We start from the raw sequence: 25,988 nt of genomic DNA, 5'->3' as shown, positions 1-25,988 counted from the left end.
ACGATACTATTGCATCTGTTTTTATACGTAAACTATCTGAAAAAATAAAGGCTTTTGGGCTGATGGCAGGACAACGCACGTCTATGTTTAAGCAAAGCGATTTGCATGCAGGTAAATTCATCCATACGGAAAAGCATATGGTACCATATAAATATAAAATAGTCCTTGTGAGTCATTTCCAGACCTAACACGCATCAACTATTACTAGAGACCAAAATATGTTTTTAATCGTGAAAATTCTAATGAAGTTTTATGCATTAAAAAGTTTTAAATTAAATCTAGGTCATAATAATAATAATAATAATAATATATAATAATAATAATAATAATAATGTGTACTATATCCCATCACGTTTAATGCTAAAGAAAGTTGTGTCTGGAAATACAATTTCAATAGTAAAGTAGCCGATTTACTATGTGATAATAATATGCTGAATGTAGTCGTTTTGGTTTGGAAAAATCACATTCACTTGACACTAATTTTCAAGATCTGAATGTCCAAGACAAAAAAAAAAAAAAAAAAAATGATATAGTCTCCAATTATTAAAATTAATGTTTAAAAGTAGCCTACAAGGTACAACATATGAAATATTGAATCATACACACACACACACTTTGCACATGGCTGTATTAAACTAATTCCACGATATAGCCTATATACTTCCATGTCTAATTGTATGCATTATGAAAAAAGTTCTGTATTCTACTAAGTTTATGATAACATGAAGCTCTGCAAATCCAGCGAACTCTTAGTAAGAAACACAATACATTAAAATAAAAACAAAAAACTTGAACATGATCCCCAATAAAAAGCGGTTAAAACACGTTATACCTATTATTGAATTTTACAAAAACAAATTAAACGTGTTAACTTTCAGCAAATAATAATCGTCTGTTATTTAAACCATGCATACAGCAATTTAAAAACGTTATTACTCAAAAGGCATTTATATATTTAATATATATATATATATATATATATATATATATATACTATACACACACACACACACACACACACACACACACACCACACACGTGTAGTCCTTTAAAGGTAACTTGTTTCGTTGTTTTTTAAAAAATTACTTAATATTTTACACTCCTCGGAATTTGTTTTCGGCCTGCGGCTCTGGTACCAGGAAGGTGACTTAATTTGCAAGCCGCATGGAAATCTTTGTGTAAATGCCAGGTGTTTTTTTTTTTTTTTTTTTTTTTTTTTTTAACACAGGTTAATGAATCTCCTCTATCGACCTTTCAGTTCTCTCTTCTATTCAGTTTTACAATCGCCCGAGCACCAGGATCCGCCGACAGAGCTGTCCTATCAGCTCCATCTACTATAATTAACAAACCAACACAGAGTTAGTTTGCATAGAGACCAGGTCGGAATAATCAAGAGAACTTAATCACCTCCCCGTGCCCACCCCTTAGTTCCTGTGTCAATATTGACCAGAGCAAACGCACCGTGTGACAGGTGTGCAGGAGAGGATCCTCTCACTTTAAAAGCTAATATCCTTTTTTTTTTTTTTTTTTTTTTTTCTTCACTTACCTCTTCTGATAAATGGAAGGGCTGTTATTTTATATCCTGGCTATATAAACTCACTCTTTGTGTATTATAGGTTCATTTTCCCTTAAGATCCGGGAAGGGAAAGATGACTTTTCTCCTAACTTGGGGTGAGACAGTACCGACGTGTCACTCGGTGGGAAAATAGGTAAGGACATTTCTTTGAGATTTATACGCTTTCTTTTGAACTTCTAAATCTAGTCCAAGACTTTCTTTAAAGTTATTGCATTATTTAGTATATGTTTTAACACCCCCTTTGATTGACACGTATTATCTCTGTTCATTTTAGGAAGTCACTATCATCCAGACAACATAAGTGCAGAAGACTTCAACTTGTGCTGTCCTTGGAAGAATACTCGTGGTTACACCGGAACTTGTTTAAAATCTGTATTAGGAATATCCTGGACATCCGTACTGTGGGCTCCGTTCACAGAAGAACTCGGTAAAAATGAAAATTGAACTATCGTTATACTGAAAAGCAGATGGTTTTCTGTATTTGCCTCACGTTGAGCCTGACGTACAATACCTGAAGCTGAAGTTTTGTTCGTTCGGCTCGCGTTAAGCAGGTACAGATTTTCTACAGGTCTGCAACACGAATACCGACTGAGTAGATACCGAAATTAAAAAGCAAAACTATACAAAAAACTGAACACCTGGACAGGTATTGTGGTGACTGCTGAACAGTAAATATGAGATAACATAGCATGACGCTTAATATAAGGACACGTTTAAAAGTATTCACCGTTCTTGTGTAATTGCCAAGAGTTTCACTAAATAAAAGCGTTATAGAGATATATATATATATATATATATATATATATATATATATATATATATATATATATATATATACCAAATAACAATTGTAATAAATGACATGCAACAACTGGACATTCCACCAATTAAATTTAATTGTGTTTCAGTTCTCTTTAACCCCGTACTTTATTTTGATAGGCATACATTTTGGAGAAAAAGCTTATCATATTTAACTATCTAACTCTGTGAAACACACTTCCTGGTGCTTTTATAGACAGAAACTTACATTGAACTTCTTTACCATCTATGCTTGTTTCAGGTCCAGAATGTATCACTTATTTCCACGTTAGGCAGATATTTCTGCTGTCTTAAATTAAAAAAAAAAAAAAAAAAAAAATCTGGAAATGTAATTAGAGCCTATCGGTTTTCATTAAATCTGTTAAAGAGCTATATAGCAGTGCTTTATTATTGTTTTTGTTTTTGGGATGGGTTCATTCTGTATTGTTTTCATGTCACTATTTTTACTAGTGTATGCCTAACTAGTTAGCACAAGCTGCAAAGTGGTGTTTACGCCACAGTATTTTGAACCATTTTATTCCACAATTAGTTAGTGACAGCTATACTTTAAGAATGCCTTAAATAAATAACTAAAAACCTAGTTTTGAAGCTGATATTTCTTTTTTCTTTGCTTTCTGACATTACACATGACCATTTAGGGCACTGTCTCAGTAATAGTCCAGCTTGTGAGTTGGACTTCCTTCTCTTCTTCCTTTTACCATCATCACCCCAGTATAAACTGCTCCATATTCTTATATTCTGATAACCACCCCCTTTATGTGCAACTCCCTAGTAAAGTCAATTGGTGATTTTGTGATACTAAAATCTAAAAGACTTAACTTGTTACCAATCGCTTGACAAGTTATCTACAAGGGAAAGGCCTGTGCATTAAACACTTCACTATGGACCCTATGAAGTTTTTTAGAGTATCCCCTTGTCTTTTGGTGTAGTCAATACATTTTAACATACCTAACTATATGTTGTTAAAAATCATAACCAAGCTAGAACTAGAAACAAACAATTTTAATTCTGGGACATTCAATGGAATCACTACTGCAAGAAATCAATTCTTGGGGGTGTATTGAAGAACATGTATCTGGCTAAGTTGTTCTCCACTGATTCATGGCTAAAAGAAAGGATTCGTACATGTGTGGTACATCTTGCTCATAAAATGATTTGCATTTATTTGAATATCAAATGGAGGACTCTACGCCTAAGTGAAAGGTGGTGGAGCAAACCCAATGGTGTACCATACAGACTTTACAAGAGTGCACCTGGGGTTCTAAGAATATTGTGGCGATTGATGAAGGCAGTGTGGGTAAAACAGGTAGTCACAAGGGCGTGGTGCAGGAAAGGAGGGGTCTTTATCCCCCCAAAAAATACTCTACCAGCATCGTCCAATTCTGTTCAATTTCGCTTTTAAATGTGGAGAGTGTCATCTATTGAAGAACCACATGATCGACATACAGAAAGTTGCTATCCCATGCCTTGTGGGGTGTTTGGAGCACATCAGTATGATCTGGCAACAGATTCAATGTGTAAAAAAAGAGAAGGCACTCCATATAACATTCCTGGATTTAGGCAATGCATATGGTTCAGTACCACATAAGTTTTTTTTTTTTTTTAGCACTACTTGGCAGTTTCTCGGTCGGAGCCAAGGCAGGTAGCACCATTTCTCCCAGGCCTTCACCATGGCAATGGAAGTCATTATTAAGGCCTAGAAATGGGTAGTGGGAGGAGATTACTTGGAGGGCATATCCTGTATGTACTTGTTTGTGAAACCTTTTCTAAATGTTAGGCCTTCCAGGATCTCCTAGAAACTGAAATGATAACTCTAAGTTACTATGGGAACCAGCTCAAGATGTGTAGCATGACATTCAGGCAATGAAATACAGCAGATCTAATATGTTTAATAAACACTTTCCTGGAACAGAGTAAAACATTAACTACAGCAGAGCAGAGGTCAATAATCTGACAGAGAACATCTGTCATTTGAACCACTATGACGTCTCAGACTTGGCTATTATTGATATTGCCCTAAACTCTCTCTCTCTCTCTCTCTCTCTCTCTCTCTCTCTCTCTCTCTCTCTCTCTCTCTCTATATATATATATAGAGAGAGAGAGAGAGAGAGAGAGAGAGAGAGAGAGAGAGAGCGAGATAGATAGTAATTAGGAGGATTATGTTGACATTTTATTGTACTGTAAAAAACATCATTTGATTATGATATGATGGTAATAACCAATACTTATTACTATCTGGTATCAATAAATAATAATAATAATCATTTTGTATATTTTTAATATTTTGAGTACACTACCTACCACATGTAACATTAAACTTTCTGTTTTTCGTTTGCCTCATGTGAATAGTGGTTGGTTATAGCCACATAATGAACTAGAACATGAACTGTGATATGCAAATAAAAGCGCTTTTGCATTATATTGTAATGTTTCTAATTCAGACATTTCATTTTAACTGAATGCCCATATAAGCCTTTGGTTTTGTGCTTGAAACGATTACATCAGATTAAAACAGTAAACATGAACTGAGGGGGAAACATGTTCATTAAAACAGAATAAATATAAGGTGGATACTTAGCAAACTCCGAGCTACACAGTAGATGAATGGGCAAACATTATGGATGAATACAAATATTACTTCATTTGGTGTTTAAAAAGGATACCTGTAAATAAATAAATAAATAAAGCTAAACAAGTATATTCAGAATATCCCTGGCCTCAGCTGTAAATACAGTCATCTACTATATCTGTGTCAGGACCACTCTGACTAAAGTCTTGCAAAATACGATGCATCATAACTATTGCAGATTAATATTCACTTCAGCATGTGACACTTTTGTGTTGTTTACTGACTTGTGTGTCTGTATTTGCAACCTTGTTGCGTTGCAGTTAAATGACGAACAACAGCTACGTAGTGGTGGCTTTTTGCACAGAAATCCACACAAAGGCCTGACGCAGTTTGTTGGCGGGTTGCTGAACGTGATCTTAAAATTCGAATATATGCATACATGCAAATGAGTGCCTCCAATATATATCCCCAAAATGGGGAGACAAAAAAAAGTTTCGATATCTGCTCTTTTCAATGTCTATAAATGAAATCCCAACCATAAATGGATTTTCATTCAAAGACAGACCCTGAATTTGGTATTGCAACACTATTTTATTATATTTAAATAAGGACTGCATGGTAAAAACAAAACATATTCTCCCATAGAGAGCCTGTGGCAGAGCAAAGCTCTGCCCTTTAAATTGGCAGGGATGGGGTTAACTTCCCCTACCTGCCTGGGTTTATTATGTTCAGGTGGCTGGGGTTGATTAGTTGATTAGGTTGATTAACGATCAATCAGCACCCAGCCACCTGATATAAAAGGAGGCCTCTGCTTCTCATTTGGGGAGAGGGAGCTGAGGAAGCAGGTTGGTTTTTTTTTTTTGGTTGTTTGGAGAGCTTGAATCCAGTGAAGGAATTGCCCAGCCTGGAGATTGTTATTTTTGTAAATTTTGCTTTTTTGTCTTTCTTTGTGTTTAAATTGTTTTGTTTTGGCCCTTGTGCCCTTTCATTTTTGTGTTTATTTATAATAAAATAGTTATTTTTTTGAACTGCAAAAAAAAAAAAAAAAAAAACAACCTGCTTCCTCAGCTCCCTCTCCCCAAATGAGAAGCAGAGGCCTCCTTTTATATCAGGTGGCTGGGCGCTGATTGATCGTTAATCAACCTAATCAACTAATCAACCCCAGCCACCTGAACATAATAAACCCAGGCAGGTAGGGGAAGTTAACCCCATCCCTGCCAATTTAAAGGGCAGAGCTTTGCTCTGCCACAGAGCCATTTAATGGAAAGCGCCTCCCCTGCAGTTATAACCATGAGATTGGCATCTCTGCAGGTCTTCTTTAATACTACATGTTAAGTTATGCGAAAAGTGGGATGGATTTGAATAAACAAATTAGACAAGCCCTCAAGTTTCATATATCCTACTGCCATTCCCTTCTGAAAAATACCCAGACAAATGGACTGATCAAGAAACAACAGACAGTAGATACTGTATGTGGTAACAGTACAAATATTTGTTGTATAACAGGCATTATGTTAAGATGGGATCATATGCCTTAAATTAGCACTATATTCAAATAGTTCAAACACCAAACATGTTGTTATATAATCTTAAGAATAAACAGAAGCAAAATAACAATATAGTACTCCAGTCCCTTGTTATTTTGTTAGCTGACAATTAATAAATAAAATAAAAAAAATCATGCAATATAGAAGGCAGTGAATAAACTGAATTATTATTATTGAAATAATAATCTTTCCTTAAATGTCTTTGTCTGGCCGTTTTCTTCCATTGCTACAGAATATTGCAGTTGCTGAGTAGAAAATGTATCAATCAAACTACAGTTATTGTTGTTACTTTACAGAGTAGCTATCAAAGATAGTGTTTTGCTGCAATACATCAGTAAACATCTGGTATTCGGGGAAGCTTTTTTGTCTCTGCTGAAAAGGTAAATTAGTCAATGGGTATCTGGCTGCAGCTAAATATGTGCAGGTCTTTTGTTCTATACAATGAACCTGTATATTGCAAAGCCCCCAACCCAAACTCAAAAGAAATACATGGGAAATCAATAAAATCAACTAGCAGTGAACAAAAAGCAGGGTACCTTCTCCTTGATTACTGCGAAACACAACACAGAAGCCGTGGCTGTTATTAAAAGAAGCAGCTGTGTGAAATGAAGACTCAGATGTATTTCTTTGTCCTGCACCTGTCTATGTTTATCTACACATCACCAGATATTTGTTCTTTGCACTGCAAACTAAACAAAAATAGGTCTCAAAAACCTGTATCCGGGTAAACTCCCAAATGCTAACTTAACCCTCCCTGTTACCTCTGTTTACTGCTGTAACCAAGATGATGCAGTTACTAAACTTGGCTACTAAAGGTGGTGTATAACTAAAGAGGCGAGGAACAAGTTTCTAATTCAACAGATTTACATAAAAACATAAGAATATAAGAAATCCCATTCGGCCCACTTATGCTCGCTCACTTTGGTGCCAGCGTGGTCCATTAGTACTCAGGAGAGTTAATTACATTCCAATATAAAAGCATGTTTAAAATGTATATCCAAGTAAGCAATAACAGCAGTGTATGACTTACATTTGGACAAAGTTTTTTTTTTTTTTTTCCAGTACTCCTCATAGCTCTAACAGCAGTATTATTAGTAGTATTTAGAAGTAGTTTGCAAATATTATCAAGTGAGACATGTAGCATGGCCTTTTAAATTATAATCAATGATTCCATGTCTTCACTGATCCGTTACTTCTGATTTATATTAGCAGAAACACAAAGGCAGGCAGAATTAAAAAAAAAAAATCTTACCAAAAATCATGGAAAATCATAACAGCAGTTTGTTAAAAATGCAGTATGCTATCTTTTTATAGTTATGTGTTTTTGCAGTTACATCTTTGAGTCTTTCAGTCTTTTAAAGATAATGTATTAAATTTACAGAAAGCAGACAGGCACTTGGTTAAATTGGAGACAACTGACGCCTGGAGGGTGTGTAATGAAATATGCAAATGTCTTTAGGCAGCATTTGTAGTTCCTTTTGTATACCACAGCTCTGCCTGGTGTTCTTCATACATAAGAAAACTATGAACACTGTCCTGCTAATAGTCTAAAAGTAATCTTCCATAGCATCCTGTTAAATGCACAATTATATTATACAACCATTGTACCATAACAGAAACCTTTCAGAGAGCAGATGTTACCTGGAAGAATCGTCAGCGCCTGTTCAAATTTGTCCTTTAGGGGATTAGTTTCTATGACAGCAACAAAACACAGGGAGGAGATCATTTTGCTGCTCATTTGTGTCTACTCTGTTTAAATAGCATTTCCCATTATTAGGCAACAACATTTGCCTGGTAACCAGCTATCTTGCATCGCCTACACTGTTCAGAGCAGTATGTCATTTGTCAAATGATATTGAATCTAAAATGGCTAAATCTAGATCACATGCACATCCATTGTACTTGTCAAACAACTTAAAATATAAATGTGTGCTTTCCTAATACATTTGATGTGAATGGTCTCTGTAAAGTCTTTGTAAAGAATTGTGCCAGAAATAGGAGCCAATTATGCTATGCATGCAGATGTCATTGTGTTAAGTTAAATGAGTTACAGGATACAATTTCAGAACATTTCTTGGTTGGTACAATATGACACATCCTGTATCTGCCCATCAATCTCTTGAGCTGGTTTACAAACACCAGACACAAAGAAGCAAATGAGAAACTGCCATGAAAACCTTGTGCGAGTCAAACAAGCTTTTACCACACCCCAAAAAACGTTTGCACACCAACTGGGTAATGAAAAATACTTCTGAAATGTAAACTAGAAATTTACAAGTAAAATACATCTAACTGTTAATAGTTAGAAGGTGATTCATTACATAGCAGACACAAACAGCGCATCCCCATAATTCCGTAACAAGCGCACAGTAAAAATGCAATCTGAAACTTCTGTATAGCAGCAACTTTAAAATTTCATGTTTTAACAACGTCTAGCAACTGTGTTAATGTTTAATAGATGAACCACATATATTTTGTGGCTATCTGTATATTTTATACACAAGAAGAGAATCACTCTCGTAGAGCTGTTATTAGTTCACTGCATTGCATATGCAAGACGTTATTTCCTTTTCCTGTTTAGGGAGAAGAAGAGAGTTGAAGTGGTGATGTAGCTGTCAGAAAAGCCAACTTCTGGTTAAATAACACCTTTTGCAACGGAGGCTGAGAATGATATTTGTTTATTGCTTTCTGCACCAGCAAGCGGTCCTTTTCTTTGCTGCAGCTGTGCTTCTCCATGCTGCACCTGTGCTGGCCGACCTTGCCGCGCGCGTGAAAAGCTCCCGGGTTCGCTGGGGACCGCGAAAAATTGGATTCACAGTCAGTTTGGGTTAAAACATTATTGAAGACTGATAGAAGCACGGCAATAGCTATATATTTTATTCTGTATATATATATATATATATATATATATATATATATATATATATATATATATATATATATATATATATATATATATATATACATACACACACACACACACACACACACACACAAACTATAATTATTATGCTATTGATGTATGGAGTTTCATCCTCACAATCACAACAAGTTAGGTAGTAAGTATTTGTAAATGGTTATTACAGTATAATGGTTAATGAACCAATATTTGGAAGTGTATCCCATTTTAGTTTATGTATGCATCTATCCAGTGTGTGCATATGACGAGGAAAGAACATGCATTATAGCATTCAAGTACTCACTCTTTTTTGTGTTAGAATTGAATATGTAATTGGATCAACAGGATACTCAATTACTATAACATGCACTGTTTCAAGTAAATGTATTTTTTTCTGAGAAGGATTTATGGTGTCCAAGTATAAATGTAGATAACCATTGCTGAATAGAAAAGAGACACTGACATACTGTACACAGGCGAATGGCATTCTTACAATAAATAAATAAATAGTACATACCTTGGTCTTCAAAAAAAAAAAAAAAAAAAAGTTCAAACAGCCCCCCCAGTTCTGAACATAAAGGCTATAGAATTGCTACTCAAGTAAAGTGTGCATAAATAGTCCTTAAAGTTTTGATCCTATTAAGTCCCAGATCCTTTTTATCTAATTTAAAATCTGCTTGAAATAAGTGTAATAGACACTCGGGGGACCCAAATGAACTTGCACTGACATTGTTCATTGGGACCCTACAAATATTAATTCTCTCGGAATGATAAATGACCTGGGGTGGGGCAACCCAATCTCTCTTTAATAAATAAGATGTCCCAAAAAGGCACTGGTACCAGTAGTATATGTGGTGTAATTTTTCTGACTGAACTTCATAGGGCTTGAATAAATGGTTAATTTAAAAATTAATGAGAAATAGTACAGCATCCCACAGTGAAAACCTCTTTGTAATTTCTTTGTAGCAAAGATCAAATTCAAAGTAGGTGGGTAACAAATTTACATTTTAGCCTCCAGAATTTCCTAGTAAAATAAGGCCTCTGCTGACGATGGGCAGAAACAGATATAATCATTCAAATGCCAGAACAAAAGGTTGTCTGCTGTGAATCTGCCTGCTTGTCAGTAGCATGCATTAGCCAGGCAACAGAACTGCAAATCTGTCAGGCAAACAGACTCTCCGATGCAGTGTTAACAAAAGCCTGAATTAAACAACGTGGCACCAGCCCAGGTGGGAAAATGGGTCATCAGTGTTTATACATTTTTAGAATGTATTTGTACATTGCACAATAAGCCCTAAAGGTACTATAATTATACTACAATACATTAATGAAAGAAAACAAACACACATCAGTTCCTGACGGCCTGAACATACAGACAAAACAATATTCATTATCTGTGTTTTCTCTTCTGGAAGCATGTGTAGTGGTAACATTGTCTGGTTTGTGCGGTTTTTAGAGGAAGGAACTGTTATTATTATTATTATTATTATTATTATTATTATTATTATTATTATTATTATTATTATTATTATTATTATTATTTGCTTCTCTAACAATTATTTTTCAATAAAGTATCACTGTAGTGCTGTAGTTGCAATGTAATATGTGTGTCTGTGCCTGTGACTCTGGCTCTGTGTCAGTCACAGACACAGTCTGAATATGAGTCATATCAAGCGTTGTTTCTAAATGTTAACCCCAACCCATATTGTATACATGAACATTAATAATAATAATATCATATAAAAAAGAATAGTATCATATTCTATCAATAAGTTTATAACATTGAAAAAGTTAATATTATGATACACATGATATTATTATTTGGTTTAATGTAGAAGACAAACTTAAAGAAAAGAAACATGATTGATTTAAAACAAATGTTTTGATTTTGATATAAAATGAATTATATCACATGGGTACAAGCACAGTAGTTTGATATAGTAATTTTGCTGTTTATATAATAATAATAATAATAATAATAATAATAATAATAATAATAATAATAATAATAATAATAAAGTTAATAAATATATTATAACTTTTTCTTTCTTTGGAATAAAGTTTAGTGTTACAAACACTACAACTATATTTTACTTAATATCGAATAAGCTAAAACTAAAAAATCTCATTTTTAGAGAGTACTGCATTTAACAACCTCCTAGTCATCTGCCTTAACTACACTGTAACCAGGATATTGTAATCTTCTATAAAAAACAACAGCACTTCATTCAGGCAAACGGACAAATTTAATCATACTGCTTATGCACTGAGAATCTCTATCAATGCTGTGCTTAACGACAATACCTGACAGGTCCTAGAAACGCTTTGATCTGCTAAGTAAAACTGCTGGTGTCAAGAATATAATTATGATCTGTTAGAAGTTCTCTTAAATAGTGCATTTGTTACAATCATTAACAATCATGCATTTATATGCATAAAGTTTATATATAAATAAAAATATAATTATATATAAAAAACATATAAATGCACCAAGCTTACAGATGTATGCACCCCACCAGCTTGTTTATTTAATGTTTAACAATATAAGAAGTGATAATACCTGATGCTTAAAGAGGCTATAAGATCTAATTGTTTTGTGATGTTTAAATTTTCTATCAATAACCAGAAAACTAGCAAGTTGACTGAGACCTGATCCTCCAGAAGCTGGACCGTATAGTCTTACCCACTACAAGGAGAACACAAGGCAAAAATACAGCAGGTGATCATTAATCTCTGGTCATTCCTCCTGTGTTGGGAATGATTTCTTAAAAATTGTGCAATCCCATTTACATGATCTTGAACTGAACCAGTTGCAGAGTACAGGCTAGTGACCAAAATATTCTGGTAATGTGGTGAAAGACAACTTGCTCATTTTAAGGGTTCCATAATAATGTATAGACTTTAGGTTTTGTTTCTGGTCTCTTAGACAAAGCTTTGAATGTTTTTTCAAGGTGTTCTGCATTTCCAGAATTATGATGTAGGTATTAGGCTAGTTTTTACAACACCTTCTACATGGTACTACGTTATGAGGGAATTATTTCACAGAAACACTCAACAAGCAAAAATTTGAAAGTCAAAACAGTTGAGTCATAGTGTAATACCAAGTAAAGCTACAGACAAGGACAAAGTTTGACAATGTTTTGGACCAATCCTTATAGAAATGAACTATGTTGAGGTATGTTTCAGTATATTGAAAAACATATATCCTATACCTTAGAACAGCAAAACTGTGTATATATATTTTTTTTTTAAATGTTGCAATATATTGTAACATAGTATTATTAAAATATATTGCAATATATTTGAACAAACATTTTTAAAAAGCAATTGCACAAAACAGGTGAGCTAATTTGAAAGAATGTATGAGACCTTACCTTATTTAAACTGGTATTTAAAAGACACGTGTATTACATTTGAATCACTGCCCACATGGTGGCACTGTTGCTAAGGCTACTGAACATTTCTGCTTTAATTTTTGGATTAAAATGAAGCCCAAGATGTACAGTATAATTGGCAGGATAATGAAGCCTGTATATGTTAATAATCTTGAGATTTTTTGTACATGGACTTGCAGTAAACTTGTAAATGTTATAATGCAATACAATAAAATTAACTTAACCTGAGTTGAAATTACTTTATATATGTGTGTATTTAATGTATTTTCACACAGTATATTATACACACTTCAAAAGAGCAAATGTCTGCAAGATGCAACCCTAAGTCCATTAATCAGTCACAGTTTGGTGGAATTAGTAGAAGGCTGAATTGCAGTACATATAAATGCCACAAGATGGCATATGAGCCTTTAAATACTGGCAGCACACAGGTCCTGAGGGCATCAGATGATTCCACCGTGTAACATTTTTTTATTATTTTTTATTTTTTTGTTCCTGGGTAGTAAGTGTTATTTCCTAATTGATAATGCCTCAGAAGTATAGAACATGGCTATTATTCCCCACAAACTTTGTTTTTGTGACCAGGACAGTGATATTTCAAAATACCACTATTTCCAATGGGAAAACGGGCAAATGTATGTCTTTTCGTTCACACAGTCAGAAAAAAACAACATATGAATCCAAATTAACATGTATTTATACTAAAGTAATATAAAAATGGCTACAAAAGATTTAGAAGTGAGTAGTTTTTCTAGATTTACGATTATACTGTAAATACAAAATATCACTATTTCCAATGGAAAACGGGCAAATGTGTGTTTTCGTTCTCATAAAGTCAGAAAAAAAAACAACATATGAATCCAAATTAACATGTATTTATACTAAGTAATACAAAAATGACTACAACAGATTTAGAAGTGAGTAGTTTTTCGAGATTTACGATTATACTGTATTTACAGTATAATCGTAAATCTCGAAAAACTACTCACTTCTAAATCTTTTGTCTTTTGTCTAATCTTCTTACTAATGTCTAAAAGATACAAATGGCAAAAACATAGATGAAGAAAAAAAATAGCAAATAAACTAAATGATTACTTTTCACCAGTTTGTACAAAGGAGGATACGAACAACATGTCCCACATGTCGATCTGTTGCTATCCAGTTTTAAATAACTTTAGCATAACCGAGGCAGACGTGTTAAATGGACTAGGCGCTCTTAAAATAAACACATCCCTAGGGCCTGATGAGATCCTCCCAATAGTACTCAAAGAAATGAAAGAAGTTATTTACAAACCGCTAACCAAGATCATGCAACAGTCTTTTGACACGGGGGTTGTACCGACAGACTGGAGAATTGCAAACGTAATCCAGATCCACAAAAAGGTAGACAAAACAACCAGTTAACTACAGACCAATAAGCTTAATTTCTATTATATATAAACTTATAGAAACTATAATAAGATCCAAAATGGAAAATTACATATATGGCAACAGTATCCTGGCAGACAGTCAGCATGATTGCAGGAAAGGGATATCATGTCTAACTAACTTGCTTGATTTTTTTCGAGGATACAACACTGACAATGGATAATTTCAAAGTATATAACACGGTTTATTTTGATTTCCAGAAAGCTTTTGGCAAAGTCCTGTATAAAAGATAAATTAGGGAGTGGTTAACATGTAGAAACAGATAGTACTAATTAGAGGAGAAGCCTCAAAATGGAACGAAGTAACCAGTGGAGTACCACAGGGATCAATAGTAGGTCCTCTGCTCTTCCTAAACTACATTTAGTTTCTGGTATAGTAAGCAAACGTATTAAATTTGCGGACGACAGAAAAATAGGAGGAGTGGCAAACACCGTTGCAGAAGCAAGGTCATTCAGAATGATCTAGACAGCATTCAGAACTGGACAAACACATGGCCTCTCGCTTGAAAACATTAATATGTTCTTAAGTTCTTAATAATGTATAATATAATATAGAATTTATAAAAAGTCAATTTATCAAAAAGTTAATTATAACAGTGAAACATGATATATATAGTGCATTTTACAGACTGGAGTACAAGCTGTTATGAAAAATAATTATTTTATAGCTATATTATATAATATATATATATAATATAATATATATATATTCTTACTATAATCTATATATAGATTATAATATTATATAATATATATATGTAATATATATATATTTCCAAACTTGCAAAAATGACTATTGTGGTAAATACATTCCCATTAAGATTTAGTGTAGGAAATGTAGGTCAAACATTTATGAGATTTGCATTTGTGTAGTCTGTTTGTGTAGTTCCTGTACTCATAAATTTCAGCTGTGCATTTTAATGGAAGTTCACCTTAAAGTAATAATGAATGCCATTCCCCTAGTTCTGACGAGCCAATAGGAGAGCTTTACGTATGCATGCAGAATAGTTGATCTAAAGACCCTCTCTTCAGTTAATCTCACAGAATGCAGTTATTATCCCAATAAAACTGTTGTGTCAGTTTGTTCCTATTGAATGGGGCTGTTGATCAAATACGGGGCACTAGGTTCTATTCTGTTGAGTCAGAACAGCTAAGCCCTTCACAGCAGTCATTTCAACTTACAACAAAAGTTTGAACTAATGCTCTCTTTCAGTCTGGCATTGCTGAGTGGGCAGAGCTTGTGCAAATTCTGCATTTACTGGGGAGCCTGGCACTATAAAAACACTAAAGGGTGGCTTGTCCCTGAAATTCACTTTGGATCTGTTCACTTCAGAGTGTAAGTACCTTGTGATTTGAAGTAAAATGTCAGAAATCACTATTATAATATATATATATATATATATATATATATATAATATATATATATATATATATATATATATATATATATATATATATATATATATATGACTTAAGAACAAATGAAAAAGATTCTTATTTAAAAACACAAAAAACATTCTTTATCCATTGAAAACCCCCAATGAGTTGTCTTACCTTAACATTGCATTAATACAAAAATCATTGTATTATACAGTAAGTCAACACAAGTTTCCATTACAGCTATTTGAGCTAGATAGATATTGAAATAGACATGGTCGGAGAATGAGGACGTTTAGGAGGGCACAGTTAATCTAGATTACAAAGTATGCAGTTTCTTTTTCCAATACAGAAGGATCACTGACAGCAGCAAAAATGACCACACAGCAGATGGAACAAATCGGACAGTGGAAAATCACTATTTGGGAGGAGGAGAACTTCCAAGGAAAACGTTGTGAGTTCATGATGGAGTGTCAAAACATCTTGGAGAGAGGATTTCACAAGATTCGCTCTGTCAAGGTGGAGAACGGCCCGTAAGTCTGTCTTTCCATCTCAGTGAAATCATAGGCTCTAACCTGACGTGTAGAAAGTCAAAACAAAAGTAGCTGCCACCTTTCCTAAAATAAATTTCAGTGGCACACATTTTCTTTCTATTTGTTACTGTATGTTGAAAACCTTCTAGAATGTATTTAGACACGTATTGCATTGAGGGATTTTAATGCGTATTACCTTTTGATATTAGAGTAAATACTGGTAGAAAACGTTGGGGAACATTGTTCATGTAAGTGGGTACTGTAATATGTAATACTGATATATGTAATATACAATAAGTAGATTTATTAAATTAATATTGACCTTCCAGCTGGGTAGGATATGAATATCCTGAGTACCTGGGCCAACAGTTCATTCTGGAGAAAGGTGACTATCCTCGCTGGGAGGCCTGGAGTGGGAACAGTGGTTACAGGACTGAACACATGCTGTCTTTCCGACCAATCAGCTGTGCAGTAAGTCTGTCAATGAACAATATGTTTGAAAATGAGCATTACTTTGAAGCAAGCGCTAAGGCAAAGGCATGTTTTAAGAGGGACATAATTACTAACAAGAAACCACTCACAACAACAATTAAAATGTTAAATGCCATTATAAGCATACAATGCCAAATAACATTTTAACAGGATTTTACTGTGGGTTTATTTATTTATTGTTTTGCGACCACTTGTATAATTTGCTGCTGTGTTCTAATCCATATATATTCATAAAATCACACTCTTCAGTGCACTGCAAATGATTCCTTCAGTATTTTGTCTATTGTTGACAATAGCTGTACAAAGCATTGTGTGGCTCTTACCTTTTACAGACCCTTTAATTACTCTGTATCTATGGTGACTGTATTAAGAACAAAGAAGTCAAAGACAGGAAACATAGCTGAAACTATCCAGCCCTGAGCATACCTCAAAGCTTCTATCACATGCTAGAGCAAACAGTTGATACAACTCAACATATCAGCAACATCCACTCTGTTTAATGGAATCAAAAACAGTCCAGTAAGAGTAAAATTAAGTACAAGATACAGAAAATAGTTCTAATTAAGAGCAATAGTAGAATATGGCAAAGTATGGAGCAGTGTAGTACAAGTACAAGATGATTATCATTGTATATTATATATATATTTTATATAGTATATATATATATATATATATATATATATATATATATATATATATATATATATATATATATATATATATATATATATATATATATATATATATATATATTATATATCCATATGTGCATTTCAAGCTACAATGTATTTGCGTCCATATGAAAGACAACTGGATTGAGATTTTTTTTTGGGAACAGACCAGAAAGGGTCTTATATTTGGGATGTTGCTCTGCTTTCAAAGTTTTCTAACATTAACTATACAAATTAAAAGAATGCATATTCTTCAGTAGTAACAACATATGTTCCCTTTGCTTCTCTTCAGAACCACAATGACAGCAAAGTGACTCTGTATGACTGTGAGGATTTCCAAGGTCGCAAGTTTGAAATATGTGACGATTACCCTTCTCTGCAAGCCATGGGGTGGTGCAGCAAGGAGGTTCCTTCCATTAAAGTCAACTCTGGGTCGTAAGTGTTATCACATTATCATGTCAAATATATTAAGAAGTTTTAATGATACTTTTAGCTATGCCAGACATGGTACATGGGGAACTAACTTACTAGAGTTACCTGCCATAGCAAAGTGTAAACTCCAGGACAGATTAACCTTTCAATGCATGTGAATGGCAGAGGCCCCTTGAATAAGCAGCCATCTATCTTCAGTTAAATCATATTTCACAGTGGTCCATTTATTATCATAAATGTTGCTCATCAAAGGTAACTGTCCACATAGGGCTAAGTTTAGTTAAGCAAACTCAAGTTGAATTTGATCCTTCAGAAGGTGCCAGTTATTACAATAACACACAAGCATTCTTAAAAGGCTAATGTTGCAAATGTACTCAGTAGCAGGAAGGCATTTGGTTTACAGGTATTTTACAGGTATATATTTTCTTTTTTGTTTTTTTTTACAGTTGGGTAGCTTACCAGTACCCAGGATACCGTGGATACCAGTACATCCTGGAGAGAGACAGACACAATGGAGAGTACAGAAACTACAATGAGTACAGCACCCAGGCTCACACCAACCAAATCCAATCAATTCGCAGAATCCAGCACTAAATCCAACTCACACTGCTCCTGACAACAATTGTGTATTTACAATGGCACGAAGTGTACTACAATAGGAAATAAAAGCATTATTCAAACTATGGAAAAGAGTGTTCGTGACCATTCCTTGCTTTCAGATAGTTCCTTTTCAAAGTGTACAGCTATGGCATCACCTATAATTTTAGGACTGAGAAATAATAATAATAATAATAATAATAATAATAATAATAATAATAATAATAATAATAATAATAAAGCCATGTTTAGTTCTCAATGTACTAAGTTTTAAATCAGTAACTTCAACTGTTCCACAGAAGATTTTGAAAGTTTTTTTTTTTTTTCAAAAATGCGTCAGGCAGCCATCTTGTTTAACGTGAGTTTCTTAAAAGTCAGTTGTATTGCTTCAGTGTCAAGGATGATGCTTGTGATGTTTCGAGTTAGTCAAGTAAACCGTTTGTCAACTGAGACAGTTTTAAATTTCAGATGTAAACATACACCTGGCGGCCCTCTTGTTTTATAAAACATAATCACTTTGACATATTTGTGTTCCATTGTTACTAGGACAATAACTACCATATTTGGAGTTAGTTGGTCAAACGGTGTTCAAATAGCAGCAGTTTGCTGTTAAGGGTGCGTTTTGATTAAATTTGTGGCAGCTATTTTGACATTAAAATGTATCGCAGAAACTTCTGCTTCACAAACTTGATGCAGGTTTGGATGCTGATGATATATGCCAAGTTTCAGATCAATCGTTTCACCGGTTCCCAAGAAGAAGATTTCGAAAGGTTTTATCGACAAATGCTTCACGGCGTCAATTCCAAGGACACAGCAGCAAAATTGTTTCAGCATCTGACAGCCAATGTATCGAGCTTGTTACCTGCCAAGTCAGAACCTGATCAGTCATATAGCTTCAAAGCAGCAGCAGTTTAAAATTTTGGGGAAGAAAAAAATCAATAAATAAATAAATAAAATCTTAACAATAACAATAGCCTTTGGCTGGGAAGCCAAATATAATAATAATAATAATAATAATAATAATAATAATAATAATAATAATAATAATCATATAGAAATAAATTGTATTCATAATTCTGTGACGTTTTACTATAACGTTTCAGATGGTCTTCGGTATTATCACCATGTCAGACAGTTTTAATCAGTTTAGTGTCATACCTCATCTAATATTTCAACTGATAACTGTACTATATATATATATATATATATATATATATATATATATATATATATATATATATATATATATATATATATATATATATATATATATATATATATATATATATATCTTTGTGCGTCGTACTACTACTTTTACCCCCCGAGAGCAGAACATTACAGTAAATTATAGGCATCTATGACATACTGTGTAGCTCTTAGTGATCTTTATTATATTGGTATATATGTTTTTGGGAGCTGGATTGTTTATTCACTCTAAACATTTTTTGTGTTATGATAAAGTGATAAAGTACAGGATGTAATATATTCCAGTTCATAATATCCAGGAAGACAGTACAATATATTTTATACTGAAATTATTATTATTATTATTATTATTATTATTATTATTATTATTATTAGAAGTTATTATTGTAACTTTTTTTTTTTTTTTTTTTTTTACCTCAATAAATACTTTTACAAACTTTGACAACACATTGTAATCCTGACTGTGAAAACAATGACTCTGGATTACTGTAAACTATAAAATACCACTTAACCCTGTGTTCTATAATTACAGCCTGACCGCATAATGGTTGTTTGACTTTGGAGATCATTTCAATGGAGTGCAAATATTTTTTTTTTTTAAAAAGCCTTCTGCTGGTACAGTGATATCAGGTATGTTCTTCAACCACTAATGTGATTCCACACACACAATTCCTAACCATGGTTCAACTACAAGTCCATTGTATTGATCTGTTGTGGTGTCCAACAACATGACTTGGCCCTTGGTTACTGGCTATTGCTGATGTTGAAATAGCCCAGTACCCCATGCAGGAACAGATGTACATAAGCATTAGCAATACAAAACCCTGGTACTGTAGGTGAAACCAGAAAGCCGCTTAAGCACTGGTAAAAGTGTATTCATAGGAAGACAGGCTAATTTGAAAAAGAAGTGTCACCTCCCAGTGGTCTGAGGAAATGCACAAAGGAAACCTGGAGCTACAATGTATAATGTATAGTTATACTATATATATATATATATATATATATATATATATATATATATATATATATATATATATATATATATATATATATAGTACACTTTTTATAAATGCTGTATTATATTATACAGTATTATATTATATTTTGTAGCAATAGAGATGCACTGTGCTACTAATTATTATGCCTAACTGTTTTACTAAGTGTTCACATAATAGGATATGCAGACTTAAATTATGTTTGCTTATTTTCTGTCAACTAAATCACTACTGATTGACACCATTCAATATGTGTGGGTACTGCTTGCAAGTGCATCCGATTCTTCGTTCTCACCGAAACATACTGGTCTATTCTCCCACTGAATCATTCCAGCAGCTAGTCTTCATGTTTGCCATGCTGTCATATCCTGCTCAGAATTCGGATGCCATTTATCTTTTGCGGTGGTCACATCCTTGTATACACTTAGCATAAGGTAGTGCTGTACAAACACCAGACACAACCCTACAAACACAAAACTTTGCTGTACCAATGCAGTTAAAGTAAATCTTCCACACCCTCACCAGGATACTTTCATAAATATTTAAGTAACACACCTTTCACAAATACACTTTCCTCTCCTGAATGATTTAAACCTGTGTATGTATTTAGTTTACCTGTACAGAACTTCAGGAAGGAACTGCCTCTTATATTATAGCATAGCTAAACTTTTTGGTCGAATTCGGAAAAATTGTTGTAAAGGTAAGTTCTATGCTTCATAAAATTAACATTGTATTTTAAAATATACTGTTTATTTTGTCCTAAAAAAATACATTACTGTTGTGTTTAAAATTCAGCATTATGCTACAAAATAATGCTGAAGATTTATCAACAGTGTATATACAGAAGCTGTCGGGGGGTGGGGTGGAGTGGAGTCATAATAAATGAAAGGGTCCATAAAATAGTGACACATTCATATATAATTAACTAAAATACCTAACGTATTTAGTAACTTCCGTAGGTATTTTATCACTGTGTAAGTATATTAATTGATTTTATGGATTGCATAATAGTATATCCCAATTTGTTTATCATATTTTGTATTTTACCTATGTCTTTGATACATTGCATGTATTTAAATGTATTTTAGAATTCATAAAAATGAACAAAAGCTTTCAAATTCTGTTTTGATGATTCAGTTTGAGCAACTGACTAGGTAACAACTGTCAAGAACAGTTTCATATATACTTTAATTAATAAAAAATAAATAAAATAAATAAATATTTGACTCCCGTGCTCCCCCCCACCGAGACACTTTCAAACACAAAATGTCTCGTTTTCAATCACATGACAATACCCATAATTCGTGTTTTTTAGGCACTTTTAACAAATCTGTCACTGTGAAGATTTACAATCATCCTCCATCAACAGGAGCACCAACCAAGCGAACAAGACAAATAATCTTTGACTCTGACAACGACTAAGAAAAAAAAAAATCCTACTGAAACACATTTTCCTTAAAAAATACGTTATTGTTTGCAATTTATTATCTATCCAGTTTAACTCAGCGTTCCTGAATTATCAAAAAGAAAATTATAATTAAGATGATTTAATATTGACTTAATGTAGCCTATGTTATTATTATTCATTAAATTAATTTGCAATTTAAACCTTAACACCTTTCTATCACAGTTTATAAACTACTCAACCTAACGGTCTTGTGGTTTATGATGTCACACAAGCCCTAGATGGAATAATTTTCCTGTAACTCACTGAAGCCCATCTATTATTCTCTCTTTATATGCAAGCCTAGGAATAGAATTGAGTGTTCAGCTATTCCTGAAGCACAAGCACTGGAAATGATGTCATTTTTGCAGTGCACCATTGTATACCCTCAGACGATTGGTTGGATTGAAGTGCTTTGACCAGGCAGACCTACCACAAAAGAGCGTGCAATCAGTGTGTTAGATCATAATGGAAGGTATATATAATTTTCTTTTGTTTTGTTTTTCTTTCAAATTAGATCTGTTTAACTGCAGTTCTTTGAGGCCTGCAACCAAATACTGTATGCTGTATCAAACAATATATGGAACATGTACAAATAATTCAACTTATATTTACTACATATTTCGAAAACCTTACTTGAAAAATTTCTTTCGTTCTGGGCTTGTTTTAAGTTGCCTGAGATCCTGTTTAAAGACTCAGGCAGCTAAAGCAAGTCTGGAAAGCAGGAGAAAACTGCGTTTGAAATACAGAAAGTAATATACTATTATACAGAAAGTAATATATTATTGTATAATTGTGTTCCTCATCAATAGTATTGTGTTATTCAGCATTTCTAAATTACAAACTCTAGTTATCTTATTTTCATTAAACTCACTCTGTAAAAAAGATAAACCAGTCTTTTTCAATGTCATCATTGAATATGCTTGCCCAGCTGAACTGAGGCACCTCCTGAAATCAAATTGTTGGACCTAGGTATATGGGCACTATCTTTCTTACCAAAGTGGACAGGTCAGAGGGAAGGGTCCAGATTCCTGGTACTGAGCATTGCCAGCACATGTATTGTTTGTGTAACATTTTAAACAGAGAATATTTATATTAAAATATACAATACATCTGGATGTTTATTGATGCTATAAACTGTAAGTCAAATGACTGTATTATGTACCCACAATGAAATGATGCCACATCATTGCAGCTCTATAGGTTAAGTTACACCAAGCCATGATGTAAGGGGTTTAACAAAGTAACTGCTGAGAATTATTTTTCACAGGTCACAGAAAACAAAACCAGGGGCCACAGATGGTAGCTGAGGATGGGCATATTCAAAACTGAGGGGAGAAGGAGCTTCACTGAAAGGGTGGTGAACCATTGAAACAGGCTGCCGGACAGAGTTGTTGAAGCAGAGACTATCGGATATTGTATAACACTCTCTGTGACCATAATAAAACGTTTAGCTAGCAGCCTGGATGAAGGGCAATCAGTTTAGCCACAGATTCCCGGAGGGTTCATTTCCCCTACTAACTTGTTTAGGGTTTTGTTTTTGTTTTTCCTAATGGACCATGCTTGCATCAAAACGAGCAAGCATAGGTGGGCTGAATGAATTTTTCTTGTTCTTGAATTTGTTGTGTTCTTATGATGTTTGTATTTTATGGTTAAGACACCTAAGTAGCTGAGCTATTAAGAGCTGCACAGCATCTTGCAAACCACTTGTCCAATTTTGATAAAACTGTACATTAGCATTTGTTATGACATGCTATTATAAATGCTGAGAATGTTGGCTATGATGATGTAAGGACCTTGCAAAAGGGATCTGCCTCAGGTAATGACAAAAACACTCCTGACATCAGCACCTCCTTGGATGGATGTAAAAACCTTTTTTGCAAGCCATTCCCACTATAGTAATGGAACTACAGCCATGACACTTGTTGGGTGGCATGCATTTTCCTGCTGGGCATTGCTTGAAGGAACAGTTTTGCCATCTATTTATTCACAGTGGCATAGACAAAGAGGCAATAGTTCAATTGTAATATTAGCTTATCTTGGCAAATCCATATTGTACTTACACCATCATTCATGTATATATAAAATGACAAACATTTTTAAAACTTTAAAAGCATGAAAACAAAACATAATTTAATACTATTAATATTAAATGGCATTTGTGTAACTACATGTGTAATTTCTCCTAGAGAAGCCCCCTTTTTGTATCACTTGAGCCCGCTTCTTACAGTGGACCCATATTATTCCTTCTTAATATATTAACTCTTCTTTATCTTCAGACACGTCCTTCCGGTGGAATATTCCTTTCTTCAGATTTGATGAAATAGAGCTATACTATTTTACACTATTCTGTCAAATCTGACTCTACTACATACACTTTCAATGTTGTTACAATCTGCCCCAATACCATCAGCTTCCATTAATTAAAACTAATTAACAACAGCATATTCAGTACGTTGACATTTATATGGAGACAATTTTTAAAGTAAATATAATCACTAATAACTTTGCTTTCTTTAAGCTGAAGTCTAAAAACATGTTGTGTAAAGTTATGTATAACGCCCCGTGTTAACACGTGGTATCCTAGATAGGGCTACTCAGATAGCATGCCATTATCTGATTTATTTATTTTTATCTGACACACTGTTGAAAGCTATAGGTTATTTTAAACAACATAGCACGAAAAACATAAATTATTCAATACCAGCTTGTTTTAATCATTTATCATTAACTTTATAATTTTATAGCCATCTCCCGATTTTATTAGATCCTTACTTTAATGTAAGTATAGCCTTAGGTTCTCCGTCTCTTTTTATAACTGAACTGTTTGCCTTAGACCTATAAATTGACTGGTATAGTCTATAGGATTACATTTATGTCATGATTTCTCGTGACGTTATCATTGTTTATCCTATATTAAAAAAAAAAAAAAAAATTGATAATGACTAACCCCAGTTTCATGCCAGACTGGATACACTTTGTTACTGTTTTCATAGATGCAATGAAGCAGAATTTGAAAAGGCAAATATTTTTATTCACATGCGAACCACGCGATTCTGTTTACAAAGAGTTAAAAGGCGGAAAATCGAACGGATCTGAATAGGTTTCCATGTCAAACACTTCAATTCTCCATAGTAACTCTGATCTTAACTCGGAAACTTTATTAAACCGCGATGGAGGATTGATAAAGGAGAATTTCTATCAGCTTTTTTATTGCGGAGACTGGGCTAGATGACAGATTTAAATTGCTCCTTTAATTAAAGCAATGCTTTAAAGGAAATTACAGTCTGAATGGTGTCCCAGAAATGGGGTCTGTGACTGTTGCCTAGAAACTTTATCAATCCGTTTCAAATTTATTCCAGATCACAGTTTTGAGATAAAGTTTAATAAAAATCCTCTCCCCAATGAAATCCGGCCCTTTCAGACCAACCAGCGACAATGAAACCGAACTGTGGAGCAAACCTTATGCTTAACATGTATGCAATTGTACATAGGGGTCCTATTTGTATTATTATTATTATTATTATTATTATTATTATTATTATTATTATTATTTATTATTATTATTATTATTATTATTTAGAATCATAAGTACTTGTTGAAATTGCTTAACGATATACGCTACAACATATTATTATTATTATAATAATAATAATAACCCATTATGATCTTTCTCCACGCAACACTAGTGAAAGAAAAAGTCACTCGGCTCGTCTCACTTTTGGAGAGCAGAGTGACTGCCTTTAGCCTAAAGGAAAAAAGGACTTGCGCAAAAAACTCTGAAGTGGAAATTTTAGAGACTTTCCTTTGAACGTTTTCTTTTTTCTTCTTAGTCGTTTAACGTGGTGTTTATTTTTTTTTATTTTGTTACCTATTATACATATATATATATATATATATATATTCAAATGCAGTTGACGTCTATACATAAAATTTTTATTAAAATCAAAATAGTAGTTTTTATAACCCCGTAAAGACTTGTGAAATGAAATACACTTTAATGACTTAA

At 33.5% G+C, this 25,988-nt stretch overlaps 1 protein-coding gene and 1 long non-coding RNA gene across 3 annotated transcripts; both read left to right on the top strand.

Moving 5' to 3' along the window:
* Window positions 1–1,562: 1,562 nt before the first annotated feature.
* Window positions 1,563–18,419, top strand: LOC121322747 (beta-crystallin A2-like). Its single transcript, XM_041263009.1, has 8 exons — window positions 1,563–1,709; window positions 1,851–2,003; window positions 12,037–12,129; window positions 15,446–15,568; window positions 15,962–16,142; window positions 16,472–16,613; window positions 17,598–17,740; window positions 18,184–18,419. The coding sequence occupies exons 5-8, from the start codon at window positions 15,985–15,987 to the stop codon at window positions 18,329–18,331; spliced, it is 591 nt and encodes a 196-aa protein (XP_041118943.1). The 5' UTR covers window positions 1,563–1,709; window positions 1,851–2,003; window positions 12,037–12,129; window positions 15,446–15,568; window positions 15,962–15,984; the 3' UTR covers window positions 18,332–18,419.
* Window positions 18,420–21,140: 2,721 nt separating this feature from the next.
* On the top strand, window positions 21,141–25,453 carry LOC121322827. Of its 2 annotated transcripts, none has more exons than XR_005951096.1 (3): window positions 21,141–21,235; window positions 22,287–22,454; window positions 23,250–25,453. It is a non-coding gene; the product is annotated as an uncharacterized LOC121322827 (long non-coding RNA). The 2 variants fall into 2 exon arrangements; XR_005951095.1 differs by having other exon boundaries at window positions 21,143–21,235; window positions 22,282–22,454.
* The last annotated feature ends 535 nt before the right edge of the window (window positions 25,454–25,988 follow it).

The sequence above is a fragment of the Polyodon spathula genome, chromosome 11, assembly GCF_017654505.1.
Source record: "Polyodon spathula isolate WHYD16114869_AA chromosome 11, ASM1765450v1, whole genome shotgun sequence".
NCBI lineage: Eukaryota > Metazoa > Chordata > Actinopteri > Acipenseriformes > Polyodontidae > Polyodon > Polyodon spathula.
This window is presented reverse-complemented; position numbering and strand designations above follow the sequence as displayed.

What these genes read in the sequence shown, in the direction of transcription:
- LOC121322747 (XM_041263009.1), top strand. Translation starts at nt 15,985, where the DNA reads ATGACCACACAGCAGATGGAACAAATCGGACAGTGGAAAATCACTATT. An exon ending in TCCGACCAATCAGCTGTGCA is followed by an intron (nt 16,614 to 17,597) that starts GTAAGTCTGTCA and finishes GCTTCTCTTCAG; the next exon opens with AACCACAATGACAGCAAAGT. An exon ending in ATTAAAGTCAACTCTGGGTC is followed by an intron (nt 17,741 to 18,183) that starts GTAAGTGTTATC and finishes TTTTTTTTACAG; the next exon opens with TTGGGTAGCTTACCAGTACC.